The 21,945-nt window shown below is 42.2% G+C and overlaps 1 protein-coding gene across 2 annotated transcripts in view; it reads left to right on the top strand.

Annotated features, from left to right (window-relative positions):
- EXPH5 (exophilin 5) overlaps window positions 1-21,945 on the top strand; it is an 88,568-nt gene that overhangs the window by 52,651 nt on the left and 13,972 nt on the right. For both annotated transcript variants that reach the window (XM_004052080.5, XM_019037708.4), the window contains exons 3-4: window positions 1,995-2,157; window positions 12,979-13,027. In XM_004052080.5, the coding sequence (XP_004052128.5) occupies window positions 1,995-2,157; window positions 12,979-13,027 (212 nt within the window). The remainder of the gene's footprint in view (window positions 1-1,994; window positions 2,158-12,978; window positions 13,028-21,945) is intronic.

Raw genomic sequence — 21,945 nt, 5'->3', positions numbered from 1 at the left:
GTGGCTCACACTTGCAATCCCAGCACTTTGGGAGGCAGAGGCAGGAGGATCACTTGAGCTCAGGAGTTTGAGACGAGCCTGGGCAACATGGCGAAACCTCATCTCTAAAGAAAAATACAAAGATTAGCTGGACATAGTGGTGCCCACCTGTAGCCCCAGCTACTCTGGAGGCTGAGGCGGGAGGATCAGTTGAGCCTGGGAGGCAGAGGTTGCAGTGAGCTGAGATCATGCCACTGCACTCCAGCCTGGGCGACAGCGTAAGACTGCACCTCAAAAAAAAATAATAATAAAATATTAAGCTGGAACAGGGTAAGCACTTAAATAAATGGGATGACTATGATGCAGGGGGAGGAAGAAAAAGGGGAGGGGTGGAGGAAAGGAGAATCAGAGATCAGAGGAGAAGGGAGGGAAGGTGGTGGAGGAGCTGCCACACTTCTGGAAGTTTGGTAAACTCCATGAATGCCTTCTATATAGATTAAAAGGATACTAAAACTTGCTTTCACAGGACTATTGCGAAGATAATCAAAGTGCACTAGAAACTATAAAATACTAAAATAAAATATCTTTTTACTGACGCAGAGTCACATTGACTGCATTTTTGCATGTTACTAACGTTAGTAACATCATGAAACATGTAAAAATACTTCTAAACTTCTATGTTGATAATATCTTGCAACTCTCATAATAAACATATCTATGTAAAAAGACTCACAGTTCAGATTTTTTAGATCACTCCCATACATACCCTGATGACTTTTCCCTTGTCCTAAATTCCCCTAATATTTATAAAGTCGGCATGTCCAAAATCATTATAATATTATGGATTTTGTTTAATTTTATTTATTTATTTATTTTGAGATGGAGTCTCACTCTGTCACCCAGGCTGGAGTGTAGTGGCATGATCTCAGGTCATTGCAACCTCTACTTCCCGGGTTCAAGCGATTCTCCTGCCTCAGCCTCCTGAGTAGCTGGGATTACAGGCATGCGCCACCACACCTGGCTAATTTTTTTGTATTTTTAGTAGAGACGGGGTTTCTCCATGTTGGCCAGTCTGGTCTCGAACTCTTGATCTCAGGAGATGCGCCGCCCACCTCAGCCTCCCAAAGTACTGGGATTACAGGCGTGAGCCACCGGGCCTGGCCAATATTATGGATTTTGTGTATGTTGATGTTGCCTTTGAATTTTTAATACCCATATATTATCTATACATATATATTATACATAAACAGGTTGAATATCGGTTATCTGACATGTTTGGGACTAGAAGTATTTCCAATTTCAGATCTTTTTAGATCCTGAAATATTTGCATTATATAAGCTGAAAAGTTGAGCATCCCAAATCCAAAAATCCCAAATCTGAAAGGCTTCAATGAGCATTTTCTTTAAGCATCATGTTGGTGCTCAAATTTTTTTGGATTTTGGGGAAATTTTGGATTTCAAGTTTTTCGGGTTTGGGATGCTCACCCTGTATATGTTACATGCAAACACATATATAAACCATGTATGTAGCAAATACATATCCACAGAGATAGATTTTGGAAAGGAATGAAGAAAAATCTAAATGGCTTAATTTCCTTTTCCTTTATTTTCTTCAGTATAAGAAGTTATGTAGTATGTATCTATCACCATGGTTTTAAGGTACTGAAATAAAAACTTCTGAAGGACAGCATGGTTAAGCAACATGAGAATTGAATGGGGTCCCTGATTTCCCAGCTTGGGTGAGAGGAGGAACACTCTACGGAGCTCTGATTCACAGTACACATGGAAAGATTCCCTACTAATTTGAGTTTTCTCTATGCAGCAGAACCATCAGAGGCGCAGGAGAGAGGTTACTCTGACTGCCTTAATCCCTGAGGTCTTCATGTGAGGTTGCCTGCCTTGTTTCTAGTCTGCATAAGAGGGAGAAAGTGACACAAGAGCAAAGGCTTCATTCTTTCAAGTATATTTACTTGGAAGTAATTGATGCAAAATTTTTACAATTTTTTTTTTTTTAGATCCGATAGAATTACCTACATCAAGATCTAAAAATGTAACTAATCAAAAAAAGCCGACACCTTTTTCTTCCCGGATGAGCTTCAGATCGTCATTTGCTTCCCTGTTCTCATTCAGGAAATCTGGAAAGGAGACTTCAAAGCTTCCATCACTGGGACAGAAAGGGTGAGTTAAACTCAGGTCATGTTACGGCCCATTTGTTATCCGATATCAGAGGCCAGCAGCCTGTTTTGTGTTCAGAATGTTTAATGTTTGTTCTTAGAATTTCAATTCAATTGGTATTAAGAACAAAGGAAATGGGACTTAGCTTGCATAGTGACAAAGTTCTTAGGAAACCATGAAATGTGGCTCACCTGAAATCCAACTTCTAACGAGCTGCAGAGTGCATTGGTGGTGCATTTGGTGAGTGATGAGTTAAATATTGGGAAACAGTGATTGCCAGTTTTTCCACTGCTCCAAGAGTCTGGCCTATGCCCTGGCCAGGAAGATATATTTAAATAAAAACTACTCCTTCTTTGCAGAGTATGTGTCCTAGTCACGTCCTGGTCATAAGGAGAGTTGGGGTATAAAGACTAGATGAGAGAAAATGTGAGATGAATAAAGAGACTAGAGAAAAATAGAATTCTAAAACAGAGGGAGGAAATGTAATTACTGTTACTAGAAATACTGAAGGCTGTTCCCATGTGTTTGCTCAGAATGTATAAGGTGAGGGAGGAGAAGCTTTAGGAGCAGTGGAAACTTAGTTCCAGATGGTTCCCAGTTTAGAACTGTGCAACTCAGTTCACTTGACTCATTATGTTGTTGGATTACTTTGTGAAAAACAAGCAAGGCTATGCTTAAGTGCAATTGAGCTGACTGCTAAATATTTTCGGCATGTCTTCCTGGTTTCAAAGCTTCCCACCCTCTTAAGGTGTTGGCTTGGCACGTGATATGTTCCGTGTGCCGTCAAACCACACGGTGTATTGCAGCACTAAATAAAAGGTGTTGGAGGTCACTGTCGCTGAGAAACAAGAGGCAGCAAGCAGCTGGTGGGTTGTGTGATGAGGCTGCTGGATTTAGCAGACCACTGTCCTCCCCTCTTGGGTGAATGGAGGGTTTTTCACTTCCAGCTTTCACCCGAGGCTGTTTTTGTCTGATGAAAGAAAGAGCAGACCACAATGTAGATTTATGTGACTGTAGCTACCAGAGTCACTAGCAAGGAAATACTCTTCAAATAGGTGAGTCGTTTTTCTTTGTAAAAATTTTTGAGACACTAGTGATTCTCACATTTGGGGGATTTAAAATTGAGAAGTGTTTCTTGCCCAGTAAATATTTATTTGAAGGAGAAAAAAAATATTTCCACTGCGTGGTATAGCTAGGATTTGTGATATCATTTGTATCTTAGGTGATTTTCTTTAAGGCAGAATGTTGTATAGCTGAACCATCTAATATCAATAAACTGGGAAAAGTTGAGGAACCTGTTAATTCTATGGGCAAGTTATTTCCAAGCTCATATTGCAAATTATTGCAAAGGTGGATCAAAGAAGATATAGATCTATAATCTTCATTCTGGGTATCATGTTTTTCGGTTATAGACCAAACTGGAAAAAATTAAAACTCTTGCAACATTCTGTTTAGCAAATGTCCTTCTTAGATATCAAAATATTTGCAGCTCTCTTTTAACAGGAAGAATTGAAACATAGACACAACATGCAGAAATAAAATAAATTTCATGATTTAAGTATATTTATGTGTGTTTAGCAGTTTTCAGAACTTGTCATCTTCAAATACGTTTTACTTTCAAAACATAAATGGGAATATTTAACATTTATCTTATTATTATTGATATTGATAAGTATTTATTAATTCTGCTGGTGCAGAATATAATTAAAGGCACTGGGTTTTGCTCCTAAGAGGTTTCAGAAGATGAAATATAAAAGCATGTCGTTTTTATTTTTAAATTTGAATGTGACCTAAATATTTGGATATGAATCCTATATGTGGGAAAAGAAGTGTTTATTAAAGGGGGCATTGTATTACGACAGGTGATATAAATCAGGTCATACATTCTGAAGGGCTCTATAATCTCAGGTAGAACCTAACTTTCTTTGGCAGTGTTGATCTGAAATAGAAAATCAATCTGCAAAATGGACTGTGATTCAGGACCTCCTCCTTACCTACGAGCACCCTGGGAGGGACTGACTAATGGCCCAGGGACACACAGTCATCCTCTGCAGGCAACAGTCAGGTTTCTACTTGCTGAAGCCATCAAGGGCTTGACTGTCACACTCAGTGTTCTGGAAAACAAATCAGTAAAGCAATTTAGAGGATCTTTTGCAAATCAGAGAAAAAGAATCAATACAAGGCGAAAGAATTCTGATCAGCACTTTAAAACGTGCTTATCAGAAACTTTTTTTCTCTCTTTTAAGCTTTGGTTCTAACTGAGAAATGCACTGGATAATAGGTAACCCTCCCCAGAAGAACATGGACTTCATCATTTCACCAGATTCACTTGTTCCCTTTAAGACCCAGCCAATAAAAGTATATGGTATCTTCAAGCTCTGATTTCCTAACATCAGAGATAAAAAGCCATGGGAACACAGCGACTTGGTGAATTTGTAAAAATCCAAAAAGAAAGGCCAGTCATGACGGCTCACGCCTGTAATCCCGGCACTTTGGGAGGGCAAGGCAGAAGGATCACTTGAGCCCAGGAATTTCGAGACCAGCTTGAGCAACATGGTGAAACCCCATCTCTACCAAAAAGATAAATTATCTGGGCATGGTGGTGCGAGCCTGTAGTCCCAGCAACTTGGGAGGGTGAGGTAGGAGGATCACTTGAGCCTGGGAGGTGGAGGGTACGGTGAGCCACTGCACTCTAGCCTGGGTGACAGAGTGAAACCCTGTTTCAAAAAAAAAAAAAAAGCAAAAAGATTTACCACTTCTGCCTCAAATATGATTTGCTCCTCTTCTCAAACGTATACACTTCCCAAACTGTCCCGTTATGATTTTAATCCTATTTGTAAATGATTGACTCCATCCCAACCCCAGGAAAAAAGAAAAATATTTTCCATTCATGTTTTAATGTATATATTCCTAGCCAATAAATCCAAGAAAAGTATACATATATACATGTAGCTTTCCCTCAACATCTTCCTGCAAGTCATGTTTGCACGGATCTTGTTCTAGGGTATCTAGTGCATGTAACATGTGCTCAGCCCCTAACATAGAATTTCAGTAACTTCGTCATCTCACAAATGCCTTCCACAGGGCATCCAATGGTGTACGTCATCAGCTTATACATGCAGTCTTCTCAGCTGCCAAGCAGAATCTATAGTTGTTCCTTTCTTGTTCCAGACCCCCAGTTATTCCAGTGATGCCCTCCCTACTATGAATAAGTGATGTGAGTTGCCCTTCAGATGCAAAGAGCCTTGGTGGATCCACCCAGCTACTCTCAGGCATGTCCAAATTTGCCTGACCCATAGGTCGTACACAGCTCAGACAGTCCAGCTGCAACCTCTAGATTACATAAGTAAAAAGGTCAAATTCTATTTTGGAAAATTAAAAGGGCAGATCATTTTTTTTTCCTGTTCTCTCTGTCTCTTGATCTCTCTCTGTTACCCGCCTTCTCTCCACCTGCCTCCCTCCTCCTTCCAAATGCCCCACTGTGTACTCTTGCTCATTGCTAGTTGAGTGCCTATGTCTGAGTTGGAAGACACGGGAATCTAAGACACCTAGATTGCAGGAGAAGTCAGAGAAAGCAAGCTCCTTCTTTGGAAATGCTCCTTCTGTGATTCCAGGCATGGTGTCCACAGATAAAAGGCAGCATTGTGGTGGCAAGAGGGAGAAACAAGACAAGGGGAGTGGTTTTAAGTTTTATCCTGGGTGGCTTATAGTTCCCAGCCGGTCTGATCGATCATTATTAGAATCTCATCGGCAATTGTTAAATGAAGACACATAATCAGGCTCCAACCTGGTGCTTTTGAAGTAAGGCACAGGGAGCTTTACTTATTGATTTTTAATTCTCCAGAATATTTGGGTGCTCATTCAAATTTGGGAACTGCTGCAGCTTAACTTCCTCCCACTCTGGTAAGGGCTGTCAGAATTTTTGGCATGGGGGATAAAAGCCAGGTGATAGCTTTCCTTTCATTTATTTATCAAGCTTCTGTCCCACTCTGGATCAGACCCTATGTTAAGTACTGGAAACAAAACAGTGAAATGAAAGCAAAGTCCCTGCCTGGAGGATTTTATATTCTGGTAGGGAACACCATATTGCTGCATAGGTCAGGCAGGCAGCACGCCACAGAACTTTAGGATGTGCCACTTGCATCATGACCATCATGGATTTGTACACATCTTATGGCAATTTCCAGCAAATGACAGGAAGGGGTCTTGAGAAAGGAGTGCCCTTTAGAATTCACACAGGGATGCCATGTGGCCTAGCTGCATAGGTAACAGCTGGGTACAGTGACAATTACAGTAGAAGGTGGTACTATGGTGACACATGATGCTCCTGCCAGGAAAACATGTAGAACCACTTAACTCAGACTAGAGGATCAAGATCCCTTCCTGGAAGAGGAGAGCTAATTTTTGAAAAACAAATAAGACTAAGCCAGGCAATTAAGAATCCAGACGCTGCACTCAGCAAAAGAAATGACATAAACCAAGGTGCGGAGAGTGGAGAAGGCAGGAATTCATCTAGGTCACTGAGGTTCAATGACCCAGTACAAGGTGAGGGCTGTTAAGGGATGGGGCAGGAGAGGTTGGCAGAGGCCACAACACAGGGGCCTTATATGAGCAATGCCATACTAAGGAGCCTGGACTCATTCCTGTAGACAGTGGGGAGCCATTAATACTTTTAAAATAATACCACTCTTCTCCTTGTTTTATACACATGACAGATAAAATCACCAAAAGCCAGTTCATCTGGACAAACACTACCTTTTGGCATATTTCCATGTGTGTACATGCATCCATTGATGATTTTTAAACAGAGAAGTGACATAATTGGGTCTTCATTTTAGAGAGATTACTGTACCTCAATGGTTTTCAACCAAGGGTGATTGTGTTACCCAAAGGACATTTGGCAATGTTTGAAAACATTTTTGGGTCAGATGTGGTGGCCGCCTGTAATCTCAACGCTTTGGGAGGCTGAGGCGGGAGGCTCACTTGAGGCCAGGAGTTTGAAATTAGCCTGGTCAACATAGTCAGGCTGCACCTCTACAAAACATTAAAAAATTAGCCAGGCATGGTGGTACACACTTGTAGTACTAGCTACTTAGGAGGCTGAGGCAGGAGGATTGCTTAAGCCCAGAAGGTCAAGCTTCAGTGAGCTGTGATTGTGCCACTGCACTCCAGCCTGGGCAACAGAGCAAGACCCTATCTCAATAAAAAGAAAACATTTTTGGTTTCCACAACTGAAGAGGGGAGGTTGCAATTGGGATCCAGTGGGTAGAGGCCAGGGATGCTGCTAAACATCCTACAATGCTCACAACAGATCACCACAACAAAGAAACGTCAACAGTGTAGAGACTGAGAAACTTTCCTCTAGCTGTAGTGCAAAGAATAGATTTGAGGGGGCAAAATTAGGGTCAGGGAGACCAAGTAGAGATTGCTGAGATAATGGTGGCCTAAACTAAGGTAGAGGCAAGAAGGAAAACAAAAAAATGGGCAGATTTGTGCAAGATTTAGAATGTAGGCCGGGCGAGGTGGCTCACGCCTGTAATCCCAGCACTTTGGGAAGCCGAGGCAGGTGGATCACGAGGTCAGGAGTTCGAGACTAGTCTGGCCAACATGGTGAAACCCTGTCTCTACTAAAAATTAGAAAAATTAGCCAGATGTGGTGGCAGGTGCCTGTAATCCCTGATACTTGGGAGGCTGAGGCAGGAGAATCACTCGAACCTGGGAGGCAGAGGTTGCAGTGAGCTGAGATCGCACCACTGCACTCCAGCCTGAACGACAGAGCAAGACTCCATCTCAAAAAAAAAATAGAATGTAGACTTATGAGAACCTAACAAATGAGTGTGGTGGGTAAGGAAGAGAAAGAAGTAGAGATGAAATTTCCACTCTGACTGGGGAAACTAGGTAGATAGATGATCATGAAGAATCTGAGGAAGAGCAGATGTGGTACAGGTAAGAATGAATGCATTCATTAATTTATTCAGCAAAACTGCCTGAAGAATACCATGTGCAGCACTGCGGGACAAAACAGGCCTTGCATTCCCAGGCTGTACTCTTGTGAGGACAACAAGAAGGAAGTAGAGAAACACACAAGAACAATGCTAAGATGGGGAAACTCCATACGCTGCGGGAGCACATACAGGGGGTATGTCTCCTAGACAAAGTCCAGGTAGGGCTCCTGGAGAAAGTGACATTTCTAGTGATTCTTCAAGTATGAGATAGTCATCCAGGCAAAGAGATGGTAGAAAAGTGTTTTAGGCAAAACAACAAAATGTGCATAGGCTCAGAGGCCTATCTGATTTTCTACGGCAGGCTGGGCTTTCATCGGCAGAGAGGATGGTCTGAGTGAAGGAAGCTTTGTTTGTTTTTGTTTTTTGTTTCGTTTTGCTTAAATTGTCATACAAAGTTTTTATTGGCTAGCCTTGCTTCAAGAGAAACTGGCCAAATGATGAGGTTGATCATTATCTATTAATAGTTTCATTACAGTCCTGTGTCATTGGGTTACAAGTAAAAATCCCAGATCAAGCATGATGGCTCACGCCTGTAATCCCAACACTTTAGGAGGTCAAGGCAGGCAGATCACTTGAGCGCAGGAGTTCAAGACCAGCCTGGCCAACGTGGTGAAACCCCATCTCTACAAAAAAACAACAAAAAAAATACATATATATATATATATATATATATCCATCCAGTGTGGTGGTGCACACCAGTAGTCCTAGCTACTCAGGAGGCTTAGGTAGGAGGATTGCTAGATCCCAGGAAGTAGAGGCTGCAGTGAGCCATGATCATGCCACTCTACTCCAGCCTGGGCAACTAGGCAAGACCCTGTCTCAAAAAAAAAAAAAAAATTCTCTATGGCAGAAGGGATCTAGGAGTTATGAGGCTGGAAAGTATGTAGGAACTAGATCATACAGGGCTTTATGAATGCAGAAAAAAGTTTCAACTTTCTCCTGAGAACAAATGGAAGACTGCAGGGAAGTAGCGTGATTCAGTTTATATTGATCACTCTGAATAAAGTATAAACGATTGATTGGATTGGGACAAAAACTTGGACACAGAAGATAGTTAAGAGGCTATTACAGCAAAAAAGCCAAAAGATGATAAATGTCTTAACTAGGGTAAAGGCAGGGAGATGTAGAGATGTGGATGGGTTTGAGAGGGATTTCTGAGTTTGAATCAACAGGATTTGTTGATTAGGTGGATAGGAAGGACTATGAGGGAAGGAGGACATAGATTCCGTTTTGGACAAGTAGGATCTCAATGGCCTGTGGCCATCCAGGTGGAGGTCCTCCTCGGTGGGTAAAGTGTGCCCCACCAACACTTGGGGGGAAATCACCCAGGGTTCCAGTTAGAAAAGGATATTCTTGAGCCCCATCCTACTCTATTGAGTGAGAATTTCTGAATGGTATCTATAAAGGTATGGAAATAAGAGAATATTTAATGGAGGTGGAATTAATTTGACAAGTCTAGAGTACCTGTGGAAGAGTGGAATGTGAGCAGATGAGACTTAAAGGGTTCTGGATTATCCAGGGAAGTTTGCCAGATTAAAGAAAAGCCTTATGTCATGTTAAGATTTTGATTTTTAAAAATTTTCTTAATTTTTTGTATTTTTAGTAGAGACAGAGTTTCACCATATTGGCCAGGCTGGTCTCAAACACCTGACCTCAAATGATCTGCCCACCTCAGCTGGGATTACAGGCGTGAGCCACTGCGCCTGGCCTCATGTTAAGATTTTGGATAATACCTTATTGTAAGATTTTTAGGCAGGAAGTTGATAAGATCAAATTTGCATTTTAGACATATCTTTCTATTGGTGATGTGAAGGATGGAGAGGAGTCCAAAAGAGAAATTGTGAAAGTTGACTGTCAGGCAGAATGACTGGAGATGGAGAAGTGGGGATATATGTGAAATCTCTCAGATACAGCATCAATAGAACTTGTGGGTAAATGCAAAAGATGAGGTAACTTAGTATCCCTTGAAATGACCAAGTCCAGGGGCCTTTTACCAGCATAGTTTTCATGATACCACTGTTGCTTTTATTCACTCTCTAAGGAAACTCTTCACATGAGAAACATAAATTAACTTGTGGGAAGGCCTGGGAGTGGGTGCAGAGACTCTGGGCCCCCAAAACTGCTGAGTCCTATACTCTTCTACCCAAGTCCACAGGACTTGCCACACAACCATGGCACCCTTAGGCAAGTATGTGTCCTTCCACTAGCGGCACGCCCTCACGCTTGGTGGTAGCATCCCAGCTGTGCTCCAGGCACCCTCTGGCCCTTTAGCTGCATCTCCCACACACCTGCCATTCTCAGAAACCTGCTCCTGCTGCCATCACTCCAAATCAGAAGGGGTGCCTGGTGAGCTGGTGAGTGTCGGACTGTGGGGATGCACCATGAGGGCTGTAGCCCAGCAGGATTCCGGAAAGAACCTTCACAGTCTGGCATGTAGTCCTGGCTCCAGGCATATTGGATTACTTGCCAGTCCCCGGCCTCCCTTGCTGTGCCCCCATCTCCAAGCTTTTGCTCAGGCTATTCTTTAGCCTTTTGTACCATTTCCACTGCCATCTTCCTATTGCCTTCCCTGTTTGTCCCAGGAAGTGCTTGCTGGCCCCTATGCATTTCCTATGCATTTTACTTATACCTCTTCATCGTCCTTATCAAGTCCTGACTTAGGTTTTGGCTCTTTACATATCTGCTGTTTCCTAAAAGCTGTCAGAGAACAGGGTCCCTATCTGAGTCATATTTGTTTCCTCCAAAGAGCTCAACATAGTATGTAGAGTGTAGGAGGAAAACAGGCTCAATAAATGTGTATGGAAAAGAAGAATAAAAATAAAAGCAGTATTTAACTCCTAGATATTATTAGTAGATCCAGTATTTCAGAGTTATATGGAAAAATCCATAGTTTTCATTTCAATTTCTGCTAAAATCTGAGCTAAACTATAAAATACATGTGGTTATCTTAAGGGTATAAAATTATTTGGACTCCCAGGTTTTATGTTCAACTTTTATGAACCATGAAGCAGCTAGAAGTTTGAATGGACAACTGTGCCTTGCCACTTTTAATTGATCTGATCTAGAGACCCAGTTTCTTTAGCTCTTGATCCCCATTACTGTTCTGTCAGTGGAGGAAAGGGCCTGATTTCATACAGAGCGCTCAGTCATTATGGTCTATTAAATCTTTTTTTTTTTTTTTTGAGACAGAGTTTTGCTCTTTTCACCCAGGCTGGAGTGCAATGGTGTGATCTCAGCTCACTGCAACCTCCGCCTCCCAGGTTCAAGCAATTCTCCTGCCTCAGCCTCCTTTGTAGCTAGTATTACAGGCACCTGCCACTGCACCTGGCTAATTTTGTATTTTTAGTAGAGACAGGGTTTCACCATGTTGGTCAGGCTGGTCTGGAACTCCTGGCCTCAAGTGATCCACCCACCTCGGCCTCCCAAAGTGCTGGGATTATAGGCAGGAGCCACCACACCTGGTGTGGTGAATTAAATCATGAATTCAGACAGAGAACCCCTTGGCATGAGACTATAGATTTAAAAGATTATGCCAGACGCAGTGGCTGATGCCTGTAATCACAGCACTTTGAGAGGCTGAGGTAGGAGGATGACCTGAGCCCAGGAGGTCGAGGCCACAGTGTACTGAGATCACACCACTACACTCCAGCCTGGGTGTCAGAGTGAGATCCTGTCTCAAATAAATAAATAAAAGATTAAAATTTATCTCAATTCTGGGCCTAGGTCTTAAATTTGTCACCTTCTCATTGAATTTGAGAAAGCAACACAAATAGTAAAAGAATACTTGTTCACTTCCAAAATGGTTTCCTAGTAAGTCAGGCATCTTTATAGAAGTCAACATCCTAAAGCAATCTTTGTTGTTGTAGTGGTTTTTTTCTTTTTTTTTTCTTTAAATTATGTACTGTTAAATCTGGTCGTTACTTAATTGCTCTTTAAAATAAAAATGCAAAGAAACAGAAAATTTGTTTCCTATTAGGAAAAAAAGTCAGCATGCTCTACTGGTTAAGAAAGAGGGCTCTGGCCAGGCACCATGGCTCACACCTGTAATCCCAGCACTTTAGGAGGCCGAGGCAGGCGGATCACCTGAGGTCAGGAGTTCGAGACCAGCCTGGCCAACATGATGAAAACACATCTCTACTAAAAATACAAAAATTAGCCAGGCGTGGTGGCAGGCGCCTGTAATCCCAGCCACTCGGGAGGCTGAGGCAAGAGAATTGCTTGAACCCAGGAGGCGGAGGTTGCAGTGAGCCAAGATTATGCCACTGCACTCCAGCCTGGGCGACAAAGAGCAAAACTCCATCTCAAAAAAACAAGAAAAAAAAAGAAAAGAAAGAGGGCTCTAGATCCAGACAGACTTTGCCCAACTCCTAGCTCAGCAACTAACTATGTATTCTGACTTCTCTGTACCTCCATCTTCTCATCCGTAAAATGGGAATAGCCATAATATCCATCTCAGGAGAGTGATGTATCTAAATGAATTAACACGCACAAAGATCGGGCCTGACACAGAATAAACAGTGCAACAAACATAGCTATTATATTTTGTGTGTCATGTTGTGCTCAAATGCAAATCCACTAATATGTAATTTTTTCTTGGCTACCTGAGGGACAAAGATGTAAAGTATTGATTCTGAGTAATCATAGGAAACAGTTTCTAATTTTTTTCAATAATGCACTAACGAAGAAACATCTTTCTACAGTGAATTAGAAATAGATCTTCTCAAGGTGTCAAAATCTAATGGCAAATGTGCTGTTGATTTTTCCGCCTGGTAAAAGTTAGGCTCTTCTTCAAAGAAATCATTTCAAATTATTTCCACAGATGTGACGGCCACGCAGGACCTCCTATGCCTGTGAGGGGAGCTGCTGTGGTAAGTAACCAGATAACTACAAGTTACTCTAAGAAATTCAGAATTTATGTAATCCCAGGGTGGCTACCTATTTCAGTAATATTCCCCTCAGCTCAGTTTTAAATTTATTTTAGAAGCTTGGATTTCTCCCTAAGAGTTCAAATTTTCCCAATTATATTTGGCTTCCAGTTGACTTTGGTACTGGAATTCTCTGCCAGGAAGGAGTGAGGCCATCATGTTTCCACTTATGCCATCAGTGGCATCTCTGATATTTTGCCACGTGTTGCTCCTGTACAGCCCTGAGGGGTTGGGCAGAGGAGGCAGCCAGAGGCAGCCACAGCCACGTTTGCCAGCCAGGATGGGTTTGCACCAGATCCTTTCTGAGTGTGGTTATCATTTGTACTCAAAGAGGAAGCCTCTCATAGGTGAGATGCAGGAAAAAGTTCGCATGAGGGTTGACCCAGCGAGATGCTTCCTCAGAGGCTAAAATTTAAATTTGTCACCATGTTTGGATGCTGACAAGATAAAGAAGCTTAAGTGTTCTGTTTCTGCTTTTTCATGGTCGTAACTTTGATCTACACATTCCTGTGTCTTCCTGTGTAACTCGTATGGTTTGGAGATAAAAGAAACGGAGAGTTTTGGAAGGGACCTTTAGGAAGGTTTTGAAAGCGGGCAGGAGGAGAGCAAGTATATTTATCAGTGGATCGAAGCCTTAGTACTGGGTCCTCCCTTTTTCTTTCTCTCTCTCTCTCTCCCTCCCTCTCTCTTTGCAAAAAGCATGAGGTAAAATTCTGGTGAGGAGGAGTGCATATAAACAGAGGTTCTTTTTTTTTGAGACAGTTTCTCACTCCGTCACCCAGGCTGGAGTACAGTGGTATGATCTTGGCTCACTGCAACCTCTGCCTCCAGAGTTCAAGCGATTCCCCTGCTTTAACCTCCCAATTAGCTGGGATTACAGGCCCGCACCACCACACCCAGCTAATTTTTATATTTTTAGTAGAGACAGGGTTTCACCATATTGGCCAGGCTGGTTTTGAACTCCTGGCCTCAAGAGATCCTCCCACCTCAGCTTCCCAAAGTGCTGGGATTACAGGCATGAGTCACCATGCCCGACTGGAAACAGAGGTTCTTTACACTACTTCTTTCTGGATGATAACACTGAGCCCTATTTTTCTCCTATATATGCCTCAGCCCCAACCATGACACCAGCACTAAAAATTGCTACACTCTAATGGAGAACTTACTGTCCTCCAGGCACTTGACACAGATCATTTCGTTTAATCCCCAGAGAAACTCTATAAAAGAGGTACTATTATTCTCCCCAATTTAAAGATGAAGAAAGTGAGGTTTAAAGAGTTAAAGATCATGCTCAAGGTCACCCTGGTAAATAGCAGACTCAGGATTAGAAAGCCTGGGTTTCTGGAACTCCACAGCATGAAGTCAGTAATGCCAGCAGCTCCTCAGCTCTGATGTGCTGTTTGCACATGGACCCCAGTTGCTCGCCACCTGCGGAGACTCTGCTTTAACTAAGCAGTGGACTGAAGTGGCATGACCTCCCCATCCAGCTTTGCTCTCTGAGAGGACAGAGCCCTGCTCCAGGATGCTTCTGTAATCTCGGTTTTCCTAGGGGAAGTATTCAGACTGATCATCCTCTGCCGTTTGAGAGCCACGGGGTCTGAAGCAGAAAAGGAATGTAAAAAGAAAGGCAAATGCCTGAAACAAGTGGAGCTAATTTGAAGTTTTGGGGATTTGAAAATCCAGTCTAGGAATTAATAGACATCTTACTTTGACAGTCCTGATTCCCACTTGCATGAAACCATTTCACTGCTTGGAGCATGTCAGTCTAAAAGGCAAGAGCTGGGCAAATAAGGGAAATGGAACCCAGTGACTGTTGTTCCCCATGAATAGCTATTATGGAAAGTAAGAGAGAGGCTGGGAAGAGTGGTTCATGCCTATAATCTCAACACTTTGGGAGGCCAAGGTGGGAGGACTGATTGAGGCCAGGAGTTTGAGACCAGCTTGGGCAACATAGTGAGACCCTGTCTCTACAAAAAAAAAAATTTTTTTTAATTAGACAGGTGTGGTGGCACACACTTGTAGTACCAGCTAATCAGGAAGCTGAGGTGGAAGGATCGCTTGAGCCCAGGAGTTGGAGGCTGCAGTGAGCTACGATTGCATCACTGTACTACAGCCTGGGCAACAGAGAGATATCCTGTCTCAAAAAAAAAAAAAAAAGAAAAGAAAAAGAAAAATTTAAAAAAGGAGAGAGAGAAAGAAAAAAATAATGAAAACACTATCTCTAAATTTTTTAAGTAATATCTAAAATAAGACTTCTGCATGACGTGTAGATTTCTCTTACTTATTCAAGGAAGTTCTATCCCCTCAACCCCACAGAGAGCTGGAAATTGACCATGGATGCCATAGCGATTCTCCCCAAGATTTGAGGTGATGAACTTCTCATCACTTGGTTGGCAGCCAGGCAGGAATGGTACAAGCAGATTCCACTGTTTTATGGGAAGTTGTACTATATTATTAGATGATCTTCCACTTAAAAAAGAAGGAAGCTGCTACTTAAACATTTGCATAAGCTTAAAAGAAGCAAAAGAAACATAGAAATTTCAGAAAACACAGAAATTTTAGAGCTAGAGAAATGCTTAGAGATCATCTAGCCCAGGGTTTCTCTCAATCTCAGCACCATTGACATTTTGGACTCATGTGTATTGCAGGATGTTTAGGAGCATGCCTGGGCCACTTGACTACTCCTTATCTCTGAACAAACTCTGGCTACTGTCCAGTGATACTGCCAGCTCTGTACCCTTAGGAACACACCTCCAGTGTGGCACTTCTTACACTGGGCTTTTTGTCCAGATTGGTGTGAGCTCCTCAGGCAGGTCCTGTGTATTAGTTTGTTTTCATGCTGCTGATAAAGAGATACCCAAGACTGGGTAATTTAAAGAAAAAGGGGCTTAACGGACTCACAGTCCCATGTGGCTGGGGAGGCTTCACAATCATGGCGGAAGGTGAAAGTCACATCTTACATGGTGGCAAGCAAGAGAGAATGAGAGCCAAGCTAAAGGGAAAACCTCTTATAAAACCATCAGATCTCATGAGACTTATTCACTACCACGAGAACAGTATGGGGGAAACTGCCCCCGTGATTCAGTCATCTCCCACTGGGTCCCTCCCACAACACGTGGGAATTATAGGAGCTACAGTTCAAGATGAGATTTGGTTGGGGACGCAGCCAAACCATATCAGCCTGTGTATCCCCACTGCCTGGCACAAACTGAACACTCAGTAATTGAAAGAAGAAATGAATGAGTGGTTTTAAGTTGCAGCTACATTGGTGGATATGACCTGTGCAGGAGAACAGACATGGAACAAATTCAGGAACACCTTGAAAAATTAATTTGTTGATTTTACCAAGGCATTTGATAGCATCAGTGAGTTTAGGCTTCAGCTCTGACAGCTGTTCTACAGGTTTGGCTGCCCTAGGAAGTTCTCAAGTACTCTAAGGCTACTCTATGACAGAGGTTTGTTTGTCTAGTCAGGTCAGAATCACAGACAGTATCAGTGGAGTGAATTGGAGTTGTGTAAAAGGCCTCATTTTTTTCAGCCTATTTTATGTACCATGTAACTGAGATCCTGAAAGCCAGCATTTGGCAACTGGCCTCTCATCCTGTGGGATACTTTTCTACCTCATTTGGCTGCCAGCATCAACAGGAGTCTTCCAGGAAATTCTCTATAACCACAAAAGAATAGTAGCAACAACAGTAAGGATTACTAAGTGCTAGACATTATCTAAATGCATCACAACTATTAATATTAATTCACCTAATTCTTACAGCAACCCTAGGCAATGGGTATTGTTATTGTTGCTGTTATTTTCCTTTTACCAAGAAAGAAACTAAGGTACAAAGAGATTAGATAACTTGCCCAAAGTCATATAAATATTAATGGGCAGAGCCAGGATTGGAACCTATGTAGAGCTCATGTGCTTAACCACTATACTGTCCTGCCTCCAACGTGCTTTTCTGAATCCTAATATTACAAATCTTCAGTGTTTCAATTTCTGTAATAATATATACTAGTAATCCCAAAGTCAGGTAAATATTAAGGGGCAGAGCCAGGATTGGAACCTTTGTAGAGCTCATGTGCTTAACCACTATACTGTCCTGCCTCCAACGTGCTTTTCTGAATCCTAATATTACAAATCTTCAGTGTCTCAATTTCTGTAATAATATATACTAGTAATCCCAAAGTCAGGTAAATATTAAGGGGCAGAGCCAGGATTGGAACCTATGTAGAGCTCATGTGCTAAACCACTATGCTGTCCTGCCTCCAACGTGCTTTTCTGAATCCTAATATTACAAATCTTCAGCGTCTCAATTTCTGTAATAATATATACTAGTAATCTTATATAATTAGTTTTCTTTATTTTTTGAGATGGAGTCTCACTCTGTCACCCAGGCTGGAGTGCAGTGGCACAATCTTTGCTTGCTGCAACATCTGCCCCCAGGGCTTAAGCAATCCTCCCACCTCAGCCTCCCAAGTAGCTGAGACCACAGACATGTGCCATCAAGCCTGCTAAGTTTTTGTATTTTTGGTAGAGACAGGGTTTCACCATGTTGCCCAGGCTGGTCTTGAACTCTGGAGCTCAAGCAATCTGCCCGCCTTGGCCTCCCAAAATGCTGAGATTACAGGCATGAGCCACCACACACAGCCTTATATAGTTAGTTTTCTACCTTGGTATATCATAAATCAATTCATAACTATGTGCAAAGTATCATGCCATATACAATGAAAGGCATGGAATGTCTAAGACAAGTTTCCTTTCTTCAGAGAGTTTACCATCTAACTGAAGATATGTACATTAGTGAAATAATGGTTAAAAAAAAATAATGGAAAGAAGAGGGTTTGGGATCAGATCATATGAGTATGAGTAGCCAGTGCCACCATATAGATTATTCCTGTGACTTCAGTAAGGCACTTGCATGAGATACAGTTTCCTCATCTGAAAAAATGCGAATGATAATTCCTACTTAATTCACAAATTTGTTATAAGGATTCAGTAAGAGAGGATATTTTTAAGTATATTAAAAATAAATGAGTAATTTTGTTCAAATACAAGAAAGTTGGAGGCTGGGCGTGGTGGCTCATGCCTGTAATCCCAGCACTTTAGGATGCCAAGGTGAAAGGGTTGCTTGCACCCAGGAGTTTGAGACCAGCCTGGGCAACATAGCAACCCCATTTCTACAAAAAATTAAAAAATTAGGCATGGTGGCACACATCTATAGCCCCAGTTACTCAAGAGGCTGAGGTGGGAGGATTGCTTGAGCCAGGAGTTCGGGGTTACAGTGAGCTGTGATTGCACCACTGCACTCCAGCCTGGGTGATGGAGCAAGTCCCTGTCTCTTAAAAAAAAAAAAAGAAAAAAAAAATTGGAAAGGATTTTGACACAGTTGTGCTGCAAAAAAGGTGTTTGAACCTCCTTATCCTCTAGGCCAGGGCTGGGAAATAGGCTTCACCTTTTATGGCAACTCCAAAGCACAGAGCATTATTTTGAGGGGCTTCTGAGTCCAAAACTGAGCCCTAATGAGGATCAGTCAGTGTCTGCTCTGGGTCCTGGAGAGATTTACTTCTCTTCTAGGTCACAAGAAACTTCAGGTGCTTCCCAGAAGCTCTATGACCTGTGTTTGGCTTCAGAGAATGCCTGCTACAAGGATTTAACGCACTAATAAGCCAAGAGCTGCAAACCTTGATCATGAGTAGAATGAGGTATTTCAGCATTGGCTCTGGAATCTGACAAACTGGAAATGAAACTCCTCCGTCCACCAGTGTGACCAAACGCAAATGACCTGACCTCTTGAAACCTCAGTTTTCTCAAAGTAGGGATAATAAGAGTACCAACTCCATAGGGTAGTTAAAACTAAATGAACTAAAGTAACCCACATAAAGCCCTTAACACATTGCCTAGAATAATCAATGTTTAGTTGCTGCTAACAACAATAATAATAATATCTCGCACATAGCTTAAATAAAAATTAGGAGTCTATAGGGTAGTGATAATTTTCAATCTTTATGTCTGATACCTACTATTGACTAAGAGTTCCCTTTTTTTTTTTTTTTAATCACTAACGTCACCCTTGCAGAGTTACAGTTGAGCGTAAATGAAACCTCGGTATTTTCTCTTGCTAGGTATATAATTTACATCTCTGTGTGTTGAAAGCATCCTGAACATGTTGTTTGAGTAGGGTAGGTCTTGAAGTAGAGGGTCTGGGCAGAAATAAAACCGGAGGAAATTATACTCAGGGTCTCTAGAGGGTAGTGATTCTTCCCAATCTAGAGAGGGTCATCTCTTCACATGACCCCTCTCTGTTCATGTACTTTTCATTTCACTGTATATTATCATTACAAAGGAATGTGATCCTGGGGGCCACAAGAAATGTACTGGTCTACATACATAGAGAAAAGATTGTTTGGTGTTAAATGGTCGAGAGAGAATTATGCCTACTGTTCTCTTAATCAGATATATCTACTTTGCACCAACTACCAAAATTGCAGATTTGAGAAGAAAGGACTTATAAGATCTGTAACTAATTGTTATTATCACTAATACTAACAATTATTGATGTAGGGTAACCTCTGAGTTGGACAGACAAAAGGGAACACTTTGATGTAGGGTAAAAAGAATTTAACTGATCTGATTTCTGAAATGATTAGTTTGAGGTTTTATTACCTCTAATCAGTATCCCATTATAGTTGTGTTTTGCTTTTAACATTTGTTTACTTCCGAATTTTATATTAGTATGCTAAATCATATTCAGTGACCAATAAGTTATCATGGGAGCACTCCTTCCTTATTAATAAATCTCCTTTGTGAGTAGTCAACTGTGGCTTGCTCATAGAACTGAAAACCATAGGTCAATGAAATTTGGGCAGGTTTCTGTAGGAAATAACTGACCTAGACCTTGAGAAAGAAAACAAGCAGGAGTGAAAACACAAGGTCGTAAGGAATGTAGGGGTTAAGAGAACCAGCGCCGTGGAATCAGGCAGACCTGTTATGGAGAAATTAAGAAGTTGGAGCTTTGGAAAGGATCGACATGTGGTCTTAGGCATGAAAGATGAGATGAAACGTAGTGGTGAAGGTCAAATAGAAAGGGAAATTTTGAGGTAGGGGAGAGGGATTCAAGAGGCAAGGACTGGGTAGCAGAGTGAGCTGAAAATAAAGACTGGAAAGGGAAGTGGATGAGTGCAGGATGAGCTAAAGTGGAGTCATGAGTGACAGAGCCAGTTTGACAGAGGAAACGCAAATGGAGTTTTGGCACAAGAAAGTGAAGGCGTGGGAGTGGATAATGTTCGAAAGGTTATGAAGACAAAAGCTTGAAAGTAGGGCAGTGATTAGATTTTATGAAATCAAAATAAACATTTGTTAGTAAACAAAGATAATAATAATAGCTGGGCGAGGTGGCTCATGCCTGTAATCCCAGCACTTTGAGGGGCTGAGGCAGGAGGATTGCCTGAGGTCAGGAGTTCAAGACCTGTCTGGCCAATAGGGTGGAACCCCATCTCTACTAAAAATACAAAAAAATTAGCCAGGCATGGTGGCGTGCGCCTGTAATCCCAGCTACTCAGGAGGCTGAGGCAGGGGAATTGCTTGAACCAGGGAGGTGGACGGTGCAGAGCCCAGATCGCGCCACTGCACTCCAGCCTGGGCCACAGAAGGAGACTCCGCCTCAAAATAAATAAATAAATAAATAAATAAATAATAAAGGAAAACAAATTTAGTTCTATATCATTCTCCTAAATCCTTTCATTGAAAAACTAGCAATAGGTTTTTTTTAAGCCATTTATTATTTATACAATCAAACTTTTGAGTGCCTTTGTTTCAGAACTACCAGATCAGCTCATTATGGGCATCTGAGGGGTTCTACCATTCTAGATCAGCAGTCCCTAACCTTTTTGGCACCAGGGACCCAGTTCGTGGAAAAGAACTTTTCCACAGAAAGTGGTGGTGGATGGTTTGGGAATGAAACTGTTCCACCTCTGATCATCAGGCATTAGTTGGATTCTCATAAGGAGAGCACAACCTAGATCCCTCGCATGTGCAGTTCACAATAGGGTTCGCGCTCCTGTGAGAATCTAACGCCTAATCCCAGGAGCGATCTGACTGGAGGCGGAGCTCAGGCGGTAATGCTCGCCCCTTACCCCACACTGTGCAGCCTGATTCCTAACATACCACAGACCAGTACCGGTCTGTGGCCCAGGGGTCAGGGACCCCTATTCTAGATGACCTCTAATAGAAGCACATTTTTCCCCCTAAATCCTCAGGTTCGCAATTTTTATTTTTTTTTATTTATTTTTTATTTTTTGAGACGGAGTCTCCCTCTGTCTCCCAGCCTGGAGTGCAGTGGCACGATCTTAGCTCACTACAACCTCCGCCTCCCGGGTTCAAGCGATTCTCCTGCCTCAGCCCTCCCGGGTAGCTGGGATTACAGGCATCTGCCACCATGTCCAGCTAATTTTTGTATTTTTGGTTTTTTGTGGGTTTTTTTTCTTTTTTTCTTTTTTTCCGAGACGGAGTCTCACTCTGTCGCCCAGGCTGGTGTGCAGTGGCGTGATTTTAGCTCACTACAACTTCCGCCTTCCGAGTTCAAGCTATTCTCCTGGCCCAGCCTCCGGAGTAGCTGGGATTACAGGCACTCGCCACCACACCCAGCTAATTTTTGTATTTTTAGTAGAGACAGTGGTTTCACCATTTTGGCCAGGCTGGTTTCGAACTCCTGGCCTCAAGTGATCTGCCCACCTCAGCCTCTCAAAGTGCTGGGATTACAGGTGTGCGCCACCGCACGTGGCCAAGTTCACAAATCTTAAGGTCCACTACGAGTTCTAGCTAACAGGGTCTTGAAAAAATAGGTACAACGTTAGGAAATCCAAAA

The sequence above is a fragment of the Gorilla gorilla genome, chromosome 9 (assembly GCF_029281585.2).
Source record: "Gorilla gorilla gorilla isolate KB3781 chromosome 9, NHGRI_mGorGor1-v2.1_pri, whole genome shotgun sequence".
Lineage (NCBI taxonomy): Eukaryota > Metazoa > Chordata > Mammalia > Primates > Hominidae > Gorilla > Gorilla gorilla.
This window is presented reverse-complemented; position numbering and strand designations above follow the sequence as displayed.